Source organism: Bombus terrestris, chromosome 12 (assembly GCF_910591885.1).
Source record: "Bombus terrestris chromosome 12, iyBomTerr1.2, whole genome shotgun sequence".
NCBI lineage: Eukaryota > Metazoa > Arthropoda > Insecta > Hymenoptera > Apidae > Bombus > Bombus terrestris.
In genome coordinates this window covers 7,435,001-7,454,090 of record NC_063280.1, presented here as the reverse complement: position 1 = coordinate 7,454,090, position 19,090 = coordinate 7,435,001, and the positions used below count along the sequence as shown (strand labels likewise).

Here is a 19,090-nt window from a genome sequence, read left to right as displayed (position 1 = left end):
TATACGTACGTACAGATGAGAAAAATATGATAAATTTTTTAATTAAACATCGGCGAGATTTAAAGAAAATTGAAAAGCATCGCGTTTCATAGAATTGATATTTTAGTGAATTTCCTTTACTTCGTGTATCGGGTAGCTTTGCCTTTTCAAAGAAATCTGTACGAGTTTCTTCAAGCGCTTGTCGATGATTCTCGATTTTTGAAATTGCGAAGCAAACGATAAAGAAAATATTAAATTTTAAATTCTACTATTCGATAACTTGACAATACAATTATCTAAGTATTCGACTTATCAGCCACCTTTTTCTCTCGATTAAAATAGCAACGCTCGAAATAACGAGGCAATTTTCTCGAACATCGTTTAAAAAATTGCTATCTGATACGTTCAACGAGTCGAGCATGCCTTTCACACGGTGTCACCGAGGCGAGACAACGACTCGCGAAGAATTCGAGCGGCTCGTACGTCCGCGAGTTTTATTCAAGGCAGTTGTTGTACAACGATGCTGACGCGACGCGACGCGTAAAAGGAGCGGTTCGTCCTTAGACAATCTTCCCGAGAAAACCGGAAACGCGTGGCCTCTTTTCTTTCCTGCGGAAAAGGGAGAAAGGCCCAGGATTACGAGAATAGAAACACAAACATTAGTTCGTGATCGCCGCTTTCTCTTTCCAGCAAACGCCTCTATAATTTTCAAATTCTTCAAGCTCCACATTGTTCGACCAATTCTGAACATTTTTAACAACAGATAGGTAGCGGCACATAAGTTAGAAGACAATTTGGATCATGTTGTTTTGCCTCGGAGTATCAACATCGTTAGGACGTACTTAATGTAATAATAAATAAACTTCGGGCAAAACAATGTCGCCGCTACGTGCAACCGTCAAACAAAGACGAATTTAAATTTTCCGGTATTCTCCGACCAGCGTAAATAAACGAACACGATCGTAAGGTTCTTCAATTTTCTCAGTCTCAGTCTCGAGCGATTTTAGCGAATCAGTTAGTACCGAACATCTTAGCGAATATTATTTTAGCAATCTATGGTTGACTTTGTATTTATTAATTATTTTTAAAATATATTTGACGGTTTCAACATCGAGTTATCTCGTCATTTAAACCTTACGACCAATCATCCTCTACAGATAGATTCAACGTTACACTTGTTACGATTGAAGGAAGATTTTTGCCAAGAATTAAGATGCTAAGTTTAAGGTAAATATCATTCCTGGTTCACGAAAGAAATCGATCGATTAAGGAGTCTTCGTTTCTCCATAAGACGTTAGACGATAGCTAGAACGTTCAATTGCATTCGTTCTATTCATAGAATATAATACGGCATCATAATCATCTATTCCTGCTTTCGACTGATTTCTTCGTCGGTGAAAAATCAAGTAACCGTAAGAATAAATTTCGTTACTCTCAATCTCAAACCATGAACTAGGTTACTTCTTAATTAGAAGTTTTCTATAAGTATGCTACTTAAATATTAATAAACGCCAATCGATTCGTGTAATTCGAATAAAACACCGATCGAATGGTAACGAATTAATGAAAAGAAAAATAAACTGGGACGAATTTAATAAAAGATTGGACATGCTTGTAAAAATAAACAATTCCCTAAATATTAAATCATCACGTTGAAAGCCGACGCATTCCAGCTGTGAGCCAAAAATGCTTCGAAAAATAGGTTTCATCAAAACGGAGAGACAAATCCAATTATAACGTATCGATATGTGGAAAGAACGTGATGAACAATCGTTGAAATCCCATGTACGGTTTGCTCGTGGGAGAACACGTAGGTGGCGGGCAAAGTGGTGTTTCGAATTCTTCCACGAAAGAAGAGTCGAACGTCGCGCTATCCGGAAATACGGCCGACACCTGCTCTCTTTCTCGGAGGATTAATTCGCAGCTAAACCACCTACGCCTTCCTGCCTCGTCCTCTGCTTCTTTCACGCTTCTTCCGTCTGGCCAACATCTGTTCCGTGTCGATTCTTCTACTATTTGCCATAAAAGCCTTTGTGCTGTTCCGTGTCGGACAACGATGACGAAGATTGCAAGCGTCTAATCGAGTCGTTGACGTCTGCATTAACCCCGATAAAACTGCTGATCCCTGGCGATCATGACAACACACGACTAAGAAAATGGTTACATAAGTCACTTACCGCGAACTTGAAGCACACTTACGCCACACGAGTACTTAGTACTTTTCCATTTCAGGTTACAAATCACGTGCATCTCGCACGATATGAGTATCTTCTTCTTAGTTTCTTCCGATTTTTCTCGCTCGGGACATAATAGAAGGTGAAGTGTTTAAATGATTTAACAAGTTCATGAGTAATTTTCTTTGTTTTTGTTTTACAGACACGATAAGATAATTCAGTTGTAATTGTGAGATACGGAAGTCTTTGGTCGGTAAATTTTCATCCTATCTTTTGTGCTCGAAGCGGAGTAGAAGATGGAGTGTTTAAACGATTTAGCAAGTTCATCGGCAATTGTCTTCGTTTTTTTTTTTTTTTTTTTTTACCAACGGGATAAAATAACTAAGTTCTATTTAGTATCTGATATGGAAGTATTCGTCGATAATATCTTCTTCTTGTTTCAAACAAAGACCTTCCCTCGTCAAAACAAAGTGAAGAATAAAGTGCCTGAATAATTAATTTTTGTTCGATTTTCTTTTTTTAGCTTCTTGAGGAGATGGTAAAACAAATAAGTTAGAAAACATGTAAGTTACAAACGTTGTCTCTGCTTGCTACCATGTTCTTTTTATTTTCCTTGGTCAAGAAGGAATGGAAGCTAAAATCTATTAGACTGATCAGAATATTCTATTGTTTCCTGTTTTGAGCAGATGATAGAGTAACATTAAAAAATAGAGCGATGAGTGTTTAGAGAATTCATTATGTTGATTGCAATATCTTAACGTTCTTTTCCTTGTAAGAAAATGATACAACAATAATAAAAGAAGTGCTTTAACGATTGATACATAATTCATCATTGACCTTAAAACTGAAATACGTGCGCTATACGTGCAAGGATACCAATTTGGAAGACACATCATATAATCGATCAATTAAAATTGTTGATCACGGATATAGTTCTAACGAAACGAAGAAGCCATTTGAATAGATTTTTTCAATTACTTATGAGTAATACGCAGTCATTAAATGGTAATATCGCAATTTGAATTCAATGATGCACGAAATGTAAAATTCATCTCGCGTTTATTATGCAGAAACATTACCTTCCTTTCTTTGTTCCATGATCGAAGCTTGTTCTTGCTGAATGATTAATCTCAAACTGATAGAATAGGAACTAGCTACTCTCTGCATCGTATGAATAGCTATAACGGTCGTCTACCTAACACATCATAAATGTACGATAAACTTGCTCCATCTTTATATATCAGCCATGTAATCTATGATTCGATAATAAATTGATGCAGTTTATTGAAATGTTTTATATGTCAACATCGACTAACGACAGCTCGCGTTAAGTTACTTAATTTTGAGACACTGTCTTTTAATTTGCATTTGAAATAAAAAATAGGAAAACATCGGAGATAGAAAATACAAATTAAGATTAGACGCTTTAAAACTAAGCGACCTAATTCAACTATAATCGTTAAAAAGCATCCATCTAACGTAATATCGTTATTTTTAACTAAAGAGAAGATAATAAATCGTTGCCTATCATTTATCTAACGTTATAGTTATCTATGATTCCGTAATAGCAGTCGAGGGTTAGTAGGCTCGTTAAAAGCTTAACGCTAACTGACCTAAAACTTTCTCCGTAATTAAATAATATTAACTGAGCTCCGGATATCAAAGAAACTGGCGTAGAAAGAGCGCAGCGTGTTTGGTACGGCGTTCAGAATTTTTTTTCAGTGTCGCTCAACGCGTATGCAGAAAATTCATTCATAGTCGGTAGAATGGCTCGGGATGAACGAGCGTCCTTCGATTCACGAGAAATTTCGGGTCAACGGGACGGAGCTGGGATAGCTAGCTGCACCGGGAACCGGAAATGAGGTCGGGAATGACGTCATCGCGTTCAGTGCCGTTCATTCAACCCCCGGGAATAAACTGGGTCACCGGGTCAACTTACCCCCTTCCCCCTCGATTGAGATCTCGTAGAAATGATACTCTAGCCGAGGAAACTCACGCGCATGGAACTCTTTACCAGGCATCGATTCACCGGATTCTTCACGAGCATCCGTTCACCAAGGAGATATACTCTCCGTTCATGGTGAATTTAACTGGTTAGAAATCGTCGACAGAAATGGTACAGGTATCTCGTTCATTTCCTTTTCCATCTTGTTATTGGTTCGGATATGTTTTGATAGAGGAATTTGTTTTTGTTAATAGAACAAGGCGAAGATGAATCTTCGAGTTTATTTCTGGCGAATTGAACCCTCTGCGGTTGGCATATCTTTCTGGTGACACTTCCAATTGAAGCAATAAATATTTACGGCGCGTATGCCGTAATGACGCTATCCAACTTGAACGCTTTTACTGCTATGCGAGTTTTCTATGTACCGTGTGGAAAATATGGACTTTCCAAAACGTTTAATAAAATTAACGTATTCTTCTTAATAACGAAGGTAAGTGCACTTAGTAAAACACGTGTACATATACCTGTTGGGTAGAAATATTTTCTATTACGAAAACTCATCTCTAGTCGAAATATTGGCTCAAGTTAGTTCTCGGGAAAACCGCGGAGTCGATATATCGATTCCGGGGTACCGGATTTTAAAATGTCGTTGGTATGGCGAAATTCCGCTTTAAATTACTTCGAAGACAAATCTTAAATGCTACATCCGACGACAAAGGGTTAATCGTTAATTGATAGGAGAGGAAGAGTCGTCTCGTTTACTTTTCACCATGTGTTTTACTTTACTTATTTCGAAGTGTTCTGATAAAAATTTTTGTCAAGATAGTAAGAGGACGGCTGGAGAGATTTATCTCCATCGAGTTTAATTGCGTGACGATGATTTTTCAGCTTTTTTTTCATTAAGTTTAATCGGGCTAAATTATACAGAAAGCTACCAACCCTCGACGAGCTGAAATTGAGCAGATTTAGTTTGAAGATTTTGATATAAAAAGGGAAAGGAGCTTTATTTCCGTTGGGTATATTTCTTTTTATCGTTTACGATGTTTCTCGATGGCTTACTTAATTATTAATTATAATAATTACTTACGTAATCGCGAGTAGTATAATTGATATGTGCCATAGGAGGCTTTTTCAAGATAACTGTAAGCCTAAAATAGAACTAGGGCTTGGTACTTTCCATAATTGTACAATATAAGAGTCGTCCTATGAGTTTGTGATTCTTTGCAAAATAAAGGTCACAAATTTATTGGATAATACAGACGTACTATGTTCGGATATGTACGTAATTTTGGTCGTTTTACAAAGATGTTTGCGAAAGATAGAATTTTTTAGTAGGATTGAAATAATGAACCAGTTTTTGAAATGTATTCTTGGCGAATTATTGGGTTGTAACATAAATTCGCCCTGTTTTATATTTGTTACAACACATTTTTCGTTTTAATATTACATCGAAGGTTTTCCTTTTTTATTTTCGGATTTTATGCCATATCGACTGACACGGTTACTAATAACGAGTGAACGAGTGACGTCATATTATTTTGTCAATTATTTCTTCGTATTTAATAAATTTTAATAGATCGGAAATTTTTTAAGAGCAGATACTCGTTTCTCCCGAAGTTACGAAACTCTTTTAACGAAACGTGAACGCGGCTGGAGTAAAAAGATCTTCTAAAAGGTACCGGGTGTTAAATAGGTTCCAGTTCGTTAAGAGTTGGCAATTTTTCATCGAGTTTCGGAATACACAGACGCGAATAACGTGAACGTGTAACCTTAATAAATTTCCGTCTATTTATTATATTCGTCTTGCAAACTTCCTTATTAACTTACTATAATTAACTTATTCCCACCGACTGAAACATATTCCTGTTTAATTAAGCATTAACGGAGCACCGTACGCGTTTAATTACACCGCTTTTAATTATAATCTCGAAAGAGTTCTCCAACCTCTCTATCAACGAACGAAATCATCTGAAAACTCGTATATTTATTCCAGTTTGTTTTCTCCAAAAAGCCGACTTTTATTAATCTCCTCTGATAAGCAAAGCCACAGTAATAAACCTACTTATCAGCTTATTTATGGAATTTATTATTCCATCGTAGATTTTAAACTATGCCTCTGTGATAAGACGAAGTAGGATTAAAAATCATAGTAACGTAAAATCTGATTTTGTGGATTTCAATCTAGTCACGTATTTCAAATCTTGAAAACATCGTTATCATAGTTTCATGATCAATGAAATTGTAACTTCATTCTCTATCTTGTTTTTATGATTTAGTGAAATATAATGAATTTTGCATAACGATGAAAGACGAAAGCAGAACGCTATTTTATGAAACGTAGCAATGAACTGATTTACAGTTATTTTTTACTAATTACACTGTAACTTACTAATTGCGCTATAATCTTCAACCGATCTGAAACGCAGTTTATGATGTTGTTTTTATTCGAGTGGCCAAAACTGTAGACTATTAGAGTAAAAATAATATTTTTGCCATCTCGTTGAGAAAGTCGCTGGAAATGTAATTTAGAAACGCAGAAAAAGTATGTAGCACAGTCGGAGCTATCGTATAATCATCTGGAAGGATCTCACTTTCAGAATTTGAACCTTCCTCAACAGATTTACATTGTAATGTGATGTCTTTTGTCCACGGGGATCGCTTCACAACTAAAGATTTACATGCTGTAAATTAAACGAAATCTTCCTTTCACTGTCGTAGTCAGAACATGTGACAAAAATTCACAAACAGTTTGACACTCTTTTGCGACGCTTCTTTCTTCCATTTAAATATCTTGAATTTAGACATTTAAGGATTAAAACATTTAAATTTTTTAACTCGTAATAATTCATATGACTCGATCTAACGATTTTAACACATTAATCAACGTTTTACAATTTACTGCGTCTTATGAAAGGAATTCTCTAGAAGGACATAACGAATGATAAATGAAATTTGCAATAGATCTCGAACGCCGATACGCGTAATCGAGATTAATGAGATGTGTCGTTGAGATTTATTGTGTAATTGGAATCGAATAGATATAAATATCCGGTTGTAATAATAACCGTGATAAAACAACAATAAGTAAAATTCACATACAGTGAAATTACAGAGTACGAGCGATCTAAAACGAAGCTTAAGAAAGTATGCATACGTTAGAAGTTCCAGAAAATTAAAAATGAAACGGCGAGTATAATAATAAATCTTGGAAGCTGTATAAAAGTTCTCAACTTTCACACTAAATGTTCACGATAAATACTTCACGCTATAACATCGCAATATTGAAAATCTTTAAATATTGCTCGTCTTAATAATAATATCTTTGGCTTCCACAAAACTTGGTCAACTTATCAGCTACTTTTAAATCTCTTTCATCTTCAAACAAAACAGATTATCTTCGTTCTTAAGTATATGTTATAATTCTCTCGTTTAATCATAAAACTACATCAAAATCAAAAAATCAACAAAAATACTTATCGTATGTTTGTCTTGTGTCTTCCATGTCTCGGTGTATCAGGTACACAAGTTGGAAGAGAAAAATTTTACTACATCGCCGTATCACAGGTTTGCAACTTGTTAGCCAGAAACCTACGAGTCAGGCTGAGTCGTTTCGAGGCTTTGTTCGTTAATGAAGCCGATTGTTCGATGAAATGTACACCATGAATAGCGAGAGTACCTGCTGAACCATTCATTCTACCAAATGGTGCAGGTGTCGACCGCAGGTACACGAGTGGAGTCCACAAATCACCAGCATACAAAATCGAACACAAGGATTCCTCTGCTGGGACAGGCATTCTACAGGGCATTGTCGATCTTGAGAATGGAAACTTTTCGAGGACACGTGGAGCTGTCCTCGAAAAATTTACGAGCCCTAGCCATGAGATTCACAAATTTTAGCGATTGGTACGCGTGACGAATATCCCGTAGCTTTTCGACTGTTCGTAATTTTATTCGCAGTCCTGCCTCGACTCGAAGCTTCGTTGAATTCTTTGCTTTGCGCGAATAATAGTGAACGAAAGACGACACGGACGGCACAACGGAACTGTCGAAAGAATATTGCAGACTACCTGGACATTTTTAAGAAAATACCAATGTTAAAACGATTAGGAATACGTTAGAATCCATAGTGTAGTTTCGATACTTTTGTATGAATGAAAAGTTGTTACGTCGAAAATTGTTAGCGTTACAATTGATTTTTTCAACCGATTTGATTTTCCTAGTATTTGGTCAGTTTCTTTCGATCCAATTCAAAAAGCTGAATTTTTATTGGAGTTGGAGTTTGAAGTAAATTGTTCTTTGATCCAAATTGAAATGCTATAAGAATTTATGGAAAGAATAATTAAATCGATATAAAATACGGCGTTCCAATTTTTTGATCGTTATTTTGCTAATCGATAAAATTAAGATGAGAGAAATAGATCAGTGAAATAGTTAGTATCCTTTGAAATGTGAACGATACTGATTTTAAATATTCCGTAGCATTCTGTTGTGTTTCACCATGCGAGAAAATGGGAGCACTAGTGAAACACGTCATGGTTTAGATGTAAACACCATTTTACCAGATGCTGGAAATAGTGTCTGTATACTTATCAAGATTTATCGTTTCTTTCATGAATATTACCTCGATCCTTTAATAGGAAAACTTTCCGTGTTACGCGAAACGTTCTGAAGTTTCACTGCTATTGTAACGAGAAGCGACTGTCACGATTATATCGATAAAATTTGAAATCTGCATAATCTGGCAATCTATATAAAAATTAAATTTTTAAACAAACATATATTTAGTAAAAAAACAACTATACTAAAAATAACTATAGCCATCTTAAACATGTAACGAGCGTTAAAAATGATTCCGAATAATAAATAATCATAAGTAACAATATGTAGATAATTCGCTATTTCAATACCTCTGTGATCACTATGAAATATATACTCGCACCAAATATCTTGTACAAATTACGTACAAATTTGTCACAGTGCCAATGAAATTTCAAAATGTTTTCTGTAACACGCGTAATATATTCATAAAATATTTGTACAGATGTTGGAATACTTTTCGTGAGCTATCGTACTATTTCTGTATTAATTTTCAAATTCGTTTCGATTTTTGCCGACATAACGACGATCCCGGTCTCGTTACAGCGGCAAAGAAATTCCAAAATGTCTCGTACAATGCACGTAATATATTCATAAAGGATTTCTACAAGCGTTCAACACTTTCAACGGCCACTGTATAGCGAAGAAAGTCATAATACCAGTTGATAAACACGTTAAAAGAATCAATCTCTCATGAATATCTGCTCATAAATAAAAGAACCGAACCGGAGTACCAAACGATATCTGTTTCACCTTGGACACGTCCTTTTAATTCCATTTCCAATCGACTTATGCATCCGTCGCCGAACATTTTAAATCTGATTCCTTAATTTTCCATTCGGCGTGATCGTCTCAACGACTGACGCGTTACATACTTACACATGCGACAGCATTTGGCGATTAAATATCGGCGCACGGCACCAACATATAAACATAAACATGTCGCAACACGTATATATAAATGTTGGATAGAGATATCGTGACGCTTTATAGTACGATACGCGACAGCACGAGTGAGATCATGGAATTCCTTAGTTTCGACGTGAAGAACCGAACCCTTGCGTTGCGAAGGGCGGAAATACCGACGCCAGGGCCGAACGAGGTTCGAATCAGGGTCGCTTATTCCGGGATTTGCGGCACCGACCTTCATATAATGGAAGTACGTCGTCATCGTTATGCTTTCTCTATTTCTTTATTGTCACAAGTCTGGAAATGCTTATGCAAATTTTATATTATTCATTCATTTATTATTTTTTACTACATAGCGTTTCCTTTACAAGTTTCGACAAACTTTTACGACATATTACAGCTGAACTATCGTTCACCTGAACCAAGCTTTATCATTATTCTTATTTATTTAATTTAAAGTCGCATCGACTACAACTACGATCATTGGCAACTATTTTTATGAACGCTGGCTTATCAAATTCTTCTCAATATCTTAATTTCTTTACAGAAGGTGATAATCTTTCTGTTGGAACGAGATCACCGCGAGGATATCGTTAAGATTATCGTCGACATTATGTTTTTCTCCTTGAATTGTTCTATATAGAACGCTCTATGATTACGTGGGTGATCGATAGCCTCACACTGCGGATGTCACATTTAACAGGACTGTTTTCCAGTATGTACATACGTGTCAGTTGAGTATGCCCCGATCCTATCTTGGTTATCGCGGTTCGTTCTTCACGGTTCAACTCTTGGCTTGTCTACAAATCATTAAAGTTTGAGATTAATTTATGCAGTGAGTTTATGTTATCGTAATTTTATATGGTACGTTGCGATTCTCTTTGTAAATGCTTCGATACGTTTTACGACGTCCGATGGTTGTTCTGTGGAGACAAAGTTTCACTTACCACTGCTTCCTTATTACGATTAACTTTTTCTGGTTCGATTTGTTCATCTGAACGACAGCTTCTGTTATGCGAGCAGAACGTAATTGCAGGGATGATTGGCGAGCTTCTGTTATATGAACTGCAATTATATAAACTGCTTGTCTCCCGACGAGCACAGATAAATCGAGTTCTATCGTACTTACTTTAAACTCTTTGATTCTCGCTTAAAATCTACGTCTCTCGCAAACGACGATATGTAAAGTGTAAATGTTTAACAATCTCTTTATACAAGTTTATATCGTTATATACGAAGTCCTATTTAAGCCTCAGTTAAGGTCTTATTTACTCTAACGTGTGCTTCATTTCGTGCATTCTGTGCGTTCCTGTATCATCAAATTGCCTATAAATGCATAAAAATCGACAGTCTAATTACGTATCACGTTTCGTTGTACGACCTCACGTGTACACGAGCTTATCGGAAAAGTCATCTATTATGTAAGGACCTATTAGATACAGTATACGGAAAAATGATTTATTATGTAAGGACATATTACGTGGGTGCACGTGAAATGTCATTTTTTGTTGAGCAGAGTGTTGACTGTATTATTCTATTAGGATTTTCATTAATTCAGCTTTCAATTGAGCTGCATTTAATGCATTAAAATTTCTTTCATCGAAGTACCTTTGTTTTATTTAACGCTAGAAACACCGGACCAGTTAAAACGATCGCTATCAGATGTTTTATGTTTGCAATTACCATGAAATGCAAGTGTTCTTGTCGATATTAACAATTTACTTTTATCGAGGCAGAAACGTGATTGCAAATACTTGTTTCTTTTTATCGTATTGCTTTAATCCTATTTGACCGGGTATAACGTATTTAAACACACAGACGATCCGCTTTTAAGAAAAAGCGAATAAGAAATCACTTTGGCAGACGCTAATCGGATATGGACCCGAGATATACTGTCGTTACATGACAATAGTAATCTATTTCTTCGCATATTTGACAAAAGAACGCCCTTTTTTTCTTCTTCTTCTTTTTCTTTACCTCGTAAAGCAGACTTCGCTACGAGTCTCGTGCGCGGTTGCATTCCATGGTCGTGCCACGAGAATGTCGCATAATTTCTTAACACGTACAAGTATTTCAAGAGATAGAGGCTATGGCCGCGTGATATAACGCTCGCTTTTGACAAATATTCGCCAAACACGATAGCAACTGTACACTATGCACTTTATCGATCACACGCGTTGCCGTGCATTTAATCTCATTATACTGATTGGAATATTACCACGAGCATGGCAATAATTCTCGTTCTTTTTCAAGCGATCTCTCGTGATATGTCAATTTACCATACAAAACGGTTAACAGAGGAAATAGCCTAAAGAAAGATCAGCAATTTCCTGCGTTTGTTTCTTTAAATTTTAATAAAATGCAAATAAAGAATTTGCTCTTTTATGAGCAGTATTATCGTTGATATTTCCTTTTTGCGAGTAGCTTTGTAAAAAGCATAATAACTTTAACATCGTTACATGCTGTCATATATTGCCATAATTTAAACAATTTTATCTTTGAGGAATAAAGAAAGGGAAAGAGGAAAATATGTTTAAACTGTTTCCATTATCAAGTGGCTATAATTAAGCAACCGACGAACATATTTTGATATTTGATTCATCAACCATATTATATCCACGTTCTCTTACTCTAAACAGTCAACTGCTATAACTTTATAATCTTATAATATTTTTGCATTTATACTAAGGTCTAATAATAAAATAAAAATTCTATCGTTCAGGGATCATTTCCGTGCAAGAAGGAAGGCTTCCTGACTCTTGGCCATGAATTCTCGGGGACTGTCGACGCGGTTGGTTCCTTGGTAAAAAGCTTTAAAGTCGGCCAGAAGGTGGCTGTCGATCCTAACAAGGGTTGTAATACTTGCAGCCATTGTCACGATGGCTCTTATCAGTACTGTGAAACCGGTGGCATAAACAGCACGATAGGAATCTACAAAGACGGTGGATTCTCCACGCACGCTATCGTACCAGAAACCCAGGTCCGTTTACGTTTTCATTAAGCCTTCTACGGGTTTAATCAAATCCTTTGGAAAATCGTTAGACCATGTTGCATATAAAAAATAATGAAACTTTGTCCTCTATTTTTCTCGCATGACTTCCACCTATGAGAGAAACGAAGGCTACTTAGAAAATTGGGATTTTCCTAGCTTTTTTTTAATTTTGCTATTCTTGGCCTTTTTAACGTACGACGTTTTATAATTTCACACGGCGAAAGAGACGAAAAATCGTACAAGAAGCTCGTGAAATTCTAGATGGCAAAAAAACGTCTAATTATAGTTAAATCTTTTTTAACTTTCGTTATGAATTTTCTGAACAACCCAATAGATATATAAATGTATGGAAAGAAGCGTAAAAGGAATTATAAAGTTGCACGAATTTTGAATTATTATTATTCCTTATCGTTGTTGTTCATTTTTGAACTTTTTTCAGGTTCACGTAATACCCGATAGCGTCGACTTGAAGCAAGCTGTCCTTCTCGAGCCTCTCTCGTGTTTGGCCCATGGATGGCAGAAACTCAACGGCGTTAACGTTGGTAGTAACGTGCTCGTAATTGGCGCCGGAATCATTGGCCTTTTATGGGCCTGCATGTTGCACTTACACGGTCTTAGGAAATCCGTAACGATCAGCGAGCCTCAAGAGAAACGGCGGAAACTGCTAAACAAGCTCGGTAACAACAACATAATTTCTTAGTTTCCAGTTACAAAATTATTTTCAATCTTAATCAATAGATAAATAGCACCATTGATCGGTCATTGATTTCAAATTTCATTGATATAATAGATTAATTTATACTGACATTAACTAATGTATTACTAACGTTATAATAGCTTAATGATTTTACCAATATAACAGTCAAATTTCGTTATAATGAAATTTCAAATGTTTTTATGACATACACACAATTTTACAAGTATATATAAATAGTTTCGTGAGATTTTGAATAGCTAACTGCCTAACAAAAATTGTGCTGTAAGAGACAGTTTAATTTTATTATTTATATTTATATTTGCCAGATCTTGATTTCGAAGCAAAGAACCCGGAACAATTAAAGGAAACATTCGACGTGGTGGTGGACTGTAGCGGTTCGGCTGCAGCTGTGCAAGCAGCGATTCCATTATTAGGACCAGGTGGCCGCTTATGCATATTCGGAGTCGCTAATCCTAACGCGAAATTCAGTATCGAGCCATTCCAGGTAAGTTAATCACAACCGTGTATCATTGTGCTTCCATGTTCCTGACTCATTATTTTTCCACTAATTGTTTATTCATACAACGTCACGAACAGGTAAGCATAAGTAATTAATTTTAATTTACTTCTCGACAGATCTACCTAAAGGAGCTGACAGTTTTAGGTGTAAACATAAACCCTTTTTCGTTCCCTAAAGGGTTGGGATTGTTGCGTGCAATGGCCGATAGATATCTTAATTACGATAATTTAGGTATTAAAGTATTCTCGTTGTCGCAGTATCGCGAAGCTTTAGACAGTTTGAAGAAAGGCGAGATCAGTAAAGCAGTGTTCAAATTGTAAGCTTGAAAAATAATTGAAAGGTTCGGATGATTATGAAATCAATAAAATGCAGTCCTATCTTTTGACAATGTTTAAACGCGTTTCATTATTCTTTGCCCTGGAATATAAATATGAAAGGATAAGTATTGATATAAAGGAACATGATTTCCACGCAATTCTCGTTTATTAAAATTCATATTAGTCTAGAAGTAAATATAAAATTGCAAACTCGTAAAAAGGTCATAAAAAATCTTACTTATTTTTGAGATTCTAAGTAGCTCTGTACTTGTGATATGTGGAGAGTAAAAGGTAAAATAAGGAATATCTGTTTATAGAGATTTTCTTAGATGCCTAATTAGCTAAATTCATTAAATCTTGTTTCTTTAGTGATAGACTGGAATAATCAAAATTGATTTTCTCAATGAAGCTGCTTTGCGACATTCTTTATTATTTCCCCTTACTCTTCGTGTCAAGTCCCCGGATGTGTAAATTGCCAATAATTCGCCCCAACATGAATAAAAATCCTCGTTTCTTGCAAACGCAAATGCTTCTGCCAATCTTCGTTTCTTCGTATATAAATTTCGTCAAATATTCTCTCGTCCCATACATTTATACAGAGCAAAAATGCGCTATGTATTATAACTCTAATAACGAGGATCTGACTGCGGTTCAAAGTAGAGAAACCTCGTAAATTTGTAGAGCCTTAACGGTTGGCGGAAGCGGAAGCGAGGACGACCAACACCAATGTTTTCGGGGCGACCGCAGTTCCGAGGGACGTTATAAATACTTTAAGTTAGTCCAAAAAAGACGAGAAACGATCCCTGTTATGAGTATGCAGTCTTTATGAGTTTGTTAACACAATAAGAAATATCTTAGTAGCGATCATCATAAATAATTTCATCTACAATATACAATCGTTGAACTAGATCTAGAACAAATTTTTACATGCTTTGTATCACGATTAAGGTATTAACATTATAATAATTTTTTTTCTATTGCCAAACATTGTGTAACAAGGCAGCTATAGAGTACTGTTATCGTTCGAGTTCTTCTAAATAGCGCGTTAACAAGTGTTCAACACACTCGAGACTAAGGACCTATGAGACCAGTCAGTTAGCGTCGTGTTAGAAGAGCACACTTTAAAGAATGTGTTTAATTTTAAGATCGAATGAAGGATGAATAATCCACAACCACAGCTATTAACATGTCAGAGTGCAAGAAAGAGAATCAAAGAAGTGAAGATTTTATAGTGTAAACAAAATTGATTGCATATATATCTGGCAGGCAGAAGAGTATAAGTCAAGTTTTTGTCAACATAATGCTAATATTTTCTACATTGCTGTCTTTTGCTTAGGGTTCTAACAGTACTAGTCAATTTGACTCCCTTTCCGCTCTTTTATCTGAAATTTTAATATACAAAATTTAACACCTGATTTTATATGACACATTAAATATTGTAAGTGTAGCTGAGAAGCTGCAAAATAATTCTAAACTCGACATTATGCTCCTTTGCTCGCCCACCAGAGATACTATAGACATAAAAGAGTATCTGAAGTGTTACTGGGAAGCATAAAGAATAAAATACAGCAAAAAAGTGCAGATGATGTCATGTTAATGAATCATGCAATATACTAGTATACAGACTATGAGGATAAACCAGATTTATGTTTAGACGGTTCTCTTAAGGAATACTGAAAAAATTTATTATATGTAGTACTTACAGATAATTTTCTTATATTATATATGTGCTTTAGCAAAGTTATTCTGTTGTAGATTCTTCATACTTTCACAAACATAAAGCAGGAATAACAATATTTATGTTCATGATTTCATAATTATCTCTACATTAATTGTGCTCATTTTTTTGGAGTATTAACCCTTGTACTGGAAGTACTTCTCCCAGGCACAGATAATATTTGGCGTCGTTATTTAATCGACAAAAAACTTGGGTGTAGAGGGTTAACAACTATTATTCTATGCTTACAACTTACGTGATGATTCATCACCTATCTAGTATGAAAAAGATTTCAATAACTATTGACCCACTATATGGGCCGTAACGCTTTTTAGACGAAAATAATCTTAAAATCTGTTCATCTTGTTCTTACGCTATTTAATTTCTTATTATAGCTGTAAAAATGTTAGCTGCCACTAAGGACGGTCTTGTCAAAATATATCAGTCTCGAATGTGTCAAATTGTATGAATTGTATGAATTGAAATCCTACAAACTATGTTAAAGGCTGATATATGTTCGTAACATTATTATCAATCATTTTTTCACTTTTTCAGGTATATATCAGTTGTGCTGATATATGAAAAAAGGCTATATATATATATATTTATATATATAAATCTCAAACTATTAGTAATATCATTAATTTTTTCACTATGTATCACTATGTATTTTTCTAGAATGCTGTTTGTACCTTGCCAACATCTACTATATTGTTGGCCCCTAAAATTTTTATTCTCTAATAATTATTCAATTTCATTATTCACAACTACAAAAATAATCATCTAATAGGAGTTAAAAACAAATTAGGCCCCTAAAGTTGTTGTATAAGTAATGTTTCTAATATCTATTCACAATGGTGAACCATAGTGCTATTAGCAACCATTTCGATAAGTTGCATTGACTTCCTGCTGCCCACTGAAGTCCGGGATAATTAATATTTGGCGTAGAAATTTCTGCAAATTTATAAAATTTGTTCATACATGAGATAGGGTGGATTTATATTACATTGAAACTGTGAATGCTAGTGTGCAAAAGCGAGAACAAGTTGTCTCCAAAAATTAACATACCTCATAACAACTGTAATAAATAAAACTAAGACTACCAAAGGCCCTGAAGAAACTGGTACTACTCCAGCCCCATAATAAAGGGCTTGACCACAAGCTGGCGGACACACAGGGACAGTAGTTTCTGCGCAAAAAACAAGGAAACATCTAGAGCATGCTAACTACTAAACTTAACAAATGAATACACTGTAAATTAAATAAAAAAAAAAAAACATAAGAGGATGAAATAAACTGTACACAGAATTATATAAGAATAACAAATAAATGTTATCAGATTATAGTATCATGCACAATCTATAAATGCATACATGTTTATTAATTCTACAATTTGATGTAACTATAATTACAGCTAGAAAAATGGAAGCAACATTTCATGAATGATTTATGTTATTAAAATCGTACATATGTATATACGTATTTCAGAATACATACCAAATAATTCAACGCTTGTTTCTGCAGTTCCTAATTTATTAGCAGCTCTGCACACATACTCTCCATATTGTCTTTTTTCAATTGTGATCACTCTAATCGTTGTATCAGTATATTGATCCGCAGTTGCAAAATGTGATATACTATAATGCTGATTATTAGACAACTGAACATCATCTTTTAACCAAACGATAGCTGGTGGAGGATAAGCTTCTACATGGCATTCTAGATCCATGTCATATTGTAAGGCCTGACCAAGTCGTGGTCTTGGTGCTGTGATGACAGGAGCAAATTCAACTTCAACATTAATATTACGTCTAGCTCCACGACCTACTCCATTTTCAGCTACACAATAATATGTTCCACGATCTTCCTTACGAATTGTAGAAATTTTCAATGTGTTGCCACTGTAATATTTCAACTTGTCAGAACAGAATTCATATAAATGTCTAAAGTACAAGAGGTAACAAACCTACCGATAAATTGATCCACCAGTTGGTAAGATGGCATTATTTTCTCTACGCCATGAGATTCTAGGTGTAGGAAAACCACCAGCATAACAGTCAAGCTGCACAGGCTGCCCTTCAGTGACAACCAGAGCTCTGGTTGAATTATCACTAATAATAGGTGGTCTACGAACTTGCAATTCAACATTTGCAGATACATAATTATTCAAAGATATCAGAATTTTACATTGATAAAATCCAGCATCAGTCTCTTGAATATCTTTTATCTGAAGTATGCATTATATTAATATTTAAATTACACTATTAAACAATAAAAGCACAATATGTATTAAACATAATACCTGTAATCTAAAGGTAGATAGGGCATCATCATATTTGAGGGTAAATCTAGTATCTCTTATAATTAAAGTACTACCATGCGAAAGTGGTAATTGGTCATTAGCAACGTTTTTATTAATTTTTGTCCATACAACTGGAAAGTCAGGTGCATATAAAACTGAGCAACGGAACTCTACAGTTTCACCAATATCTTTAATTTGCTCTTGTGAAATATAAGATATTGTCGGTGTACGTTGACTTTTAACTGAAAAATGTGATAATAATGTTTCTAGTTAAAGATGTTAATTTAATTAAATATAATAACATTATAATATTCTATATCCTAATATCAAAATACCAAGCACACATGAGATGTAACATGCTATACATTCTCTGATTTTGTATGAGTAACAAATTAAATTAATTGCGTGTAAGGGTGTTCTGTAAACATTGAATTTTGCATAAGGGTCATGTAAATTCGCTTCATTAAGTAGATAAGAACAAATTTGTAGAATCAAAACATTTATATTAAAAAACAGTACGTACAAAATAGCACTGGAAATAAATCTCTTTGTTCTTTACCTGCATATAAAAAGGCGAACGCCAAAAATGTATAAAAAGTCTTCATTATGACACACCCCTGTTGTAATGTTCCAGTAACGCTGGAATAATAATAATCTTCACCTTTCTTCACTAATATTATTTCCACCTACTAACCTATGTTAGTAACATTTATAACATTAGATATCGTTGTCGATGCTGTCACACAGCAGAAGTGTATAATAATGGAACTGAGTAATACTCACAGTACAGGTGTCTGTTGATCGAAAATAAATATGGCGAATGACGCTATATCTCTAATCAAACGAAATACTGTAACCGAAAGATTTAGAACGTATAATATAAATTAAAGATATCAATTTTTACATATTTATAACATTTGTTTAAATATTTTATTTTATTCT

General features: G+C 34.9%; 2 protein-coding genes and 2 long non-coding RNA genes across 8 annotated transcripts; 1 reads left to right on the top strand and 3 right to left on the bottom strand.

The window, feature by feature from the left end:
• Window positions 1–210: 210 nt before the first annotated feature.
• Window positions 211–3,960, bottom strand: LOC125386114. The gene is made up of 2 exons (XR_007225983.1): window positions 2,179–3,960; window positions 211–2,104 (listed from the first exon to the last, which is right to left on the bottom strand). It is a non-coding gene; the product is annotated as an uncharacterized LOC125386114 (long non-coding RNA).
• Window positions 3,961–4,433: 473 nt separating this feature from the next.
• On the top strand, window positions 4,434–14,208 carry LOC100643624 (D-altritol 5-dehydrogenase). 3 transcript variants are annotated; one of them, XM_048411001.1, is made up of 5 exons: window positions 4,434–4,588; window positions 12,326–12,583; window positions 13,035–13,272; window positions 13,619–13,797; window positions 13,929–14,208. In XM_048411001.1, exons 1-5 carry the CDS (start codon window positions 4,472–4,474, stop codon window positions 14,130–14,132), a joined length of 996 nt encoding a protein of 331 aa, XP_048266958.1. In that variant the 5' UTR covers window positions 4,434–4,471; the 3' UTR covers window positions 14,133–14,208. The 3 variants fall into 3 exon arrangements, with proteins under 3 accessions (XP_048266958.1, XP_003399865.2, XP_048266959.1); XM_003399817.4 differs by lacking the exon at window positions 4,434–4,588 and adding an exon at window positions 9,670–9,853; XM_048411002.1 differs by lacking the exon at window positions 4,434–4,588 and adding an exon at window positions 10,450–10,467.
• On the bottom strand, window positions 9,868–10,935 carry LOC110119739. 2 transcript variants are annotated; one of them, XR_002308234.2, is made up of 3 exons: window positions 10,733–10,929; window positions 10,551–10,668; window positions 9,868–10,403 (listed from the first exon to the last, which is right to left on the bottom strand). It is a non-coding gene; the product is annotated as an uncharacterized LOC110119739 (long non-coding RNA). The 2 variants fall into 2 exon arrangements; XR_002308232.2 differs by having other exon boundaries at window positions 10,551–10,935.
• Window positions 14,209–14,276: 68 nt separating the features above from the next.
• Window positions 14,277–19,024, bottom strand: LOC100643500 (lachesin). 2 transcript variants are annotated; one of them, XM_003399816.4, is made up of 7 exons: window positions 18,932–19,024; window positions 18,708–18,842; window positions 18,149–18,390; window positions 17,817–18,073; window positions 17,344–17,747; window positions 16,915–17,035; window positions 14,277–16,800 (listed from the first exon to the last, which is right to left on the bottom strand). In XM_003399816.4, the coding sequence occupies exons 2-7, from the start codon at window positions 18,751–18,753 to the stop codon at window positions 16,779–16,781; spliced, it is 1,092 nt and encodes a 363-aa protein (XP_003399864.1). In that variant the 5' UTR covers window positions 18,754–18,842; window positions 18,932–19,024; the 3' UTR covers window positions 14,277–16,778. The 2 variants fall into 2 exon arrangements, with proteins under 2 accessions (XP_003399864.1, XP_048266957.1); XM_048411000.1 differs by lacking the exons at window positions 16,915–17,035; window positions 18,932–19,024 and having other exon boundaries at window positions 18,708–18,925.
• Between the last annotated feature and the right edge of the window lie 66 nt (window positions 19,025–19,090).

Bases quoted from the DNA above. Each gene is read 5' to 3' on its own strand.
- LOC100643500 (XM_003399816.4), bottom strand. From the start codon at position 18,753: ATGAAGACTTTTTATACATTTTTGGCGTTCGCCTTTTTATATGCAG. The intron at 18,391-18,707 runs GTAAAGAACAAA...CACATTTTTCAG, and splicing joins GTTCGCCTTTTTATATGCAG to TTAAAAGTCAACGTACACCG. The intron at 18,074-18,148 runs GTATTATGTTTA...TGCATACTTCAG, and splicing joins TATCTACCTTTAGATTACAG to ATAAAAGATATTCAAGAGAC.
- LOC100643624 (XM_003399817.4), top strand. From the start codon at position 9,716: ATGGAATTCCTTAGTTTCGACGTGAAGAACCGAACCCTTGCGTTGCGA. The intron at 12,584-13,034 runs GTCCGTTTACGT...AACTTTTTTCAG, and splicing joins CTATCGTACCAGAAACCCAG to GTTCACGTAATACCCGATAG. The intron at 13,798-13,928 runs GTAAGTTAATCA...ACTTCTCGACAG, and splicing joins TCAGTATCGAGCCATTCCAG to ATCTACCTAAAGGAGCTGAC.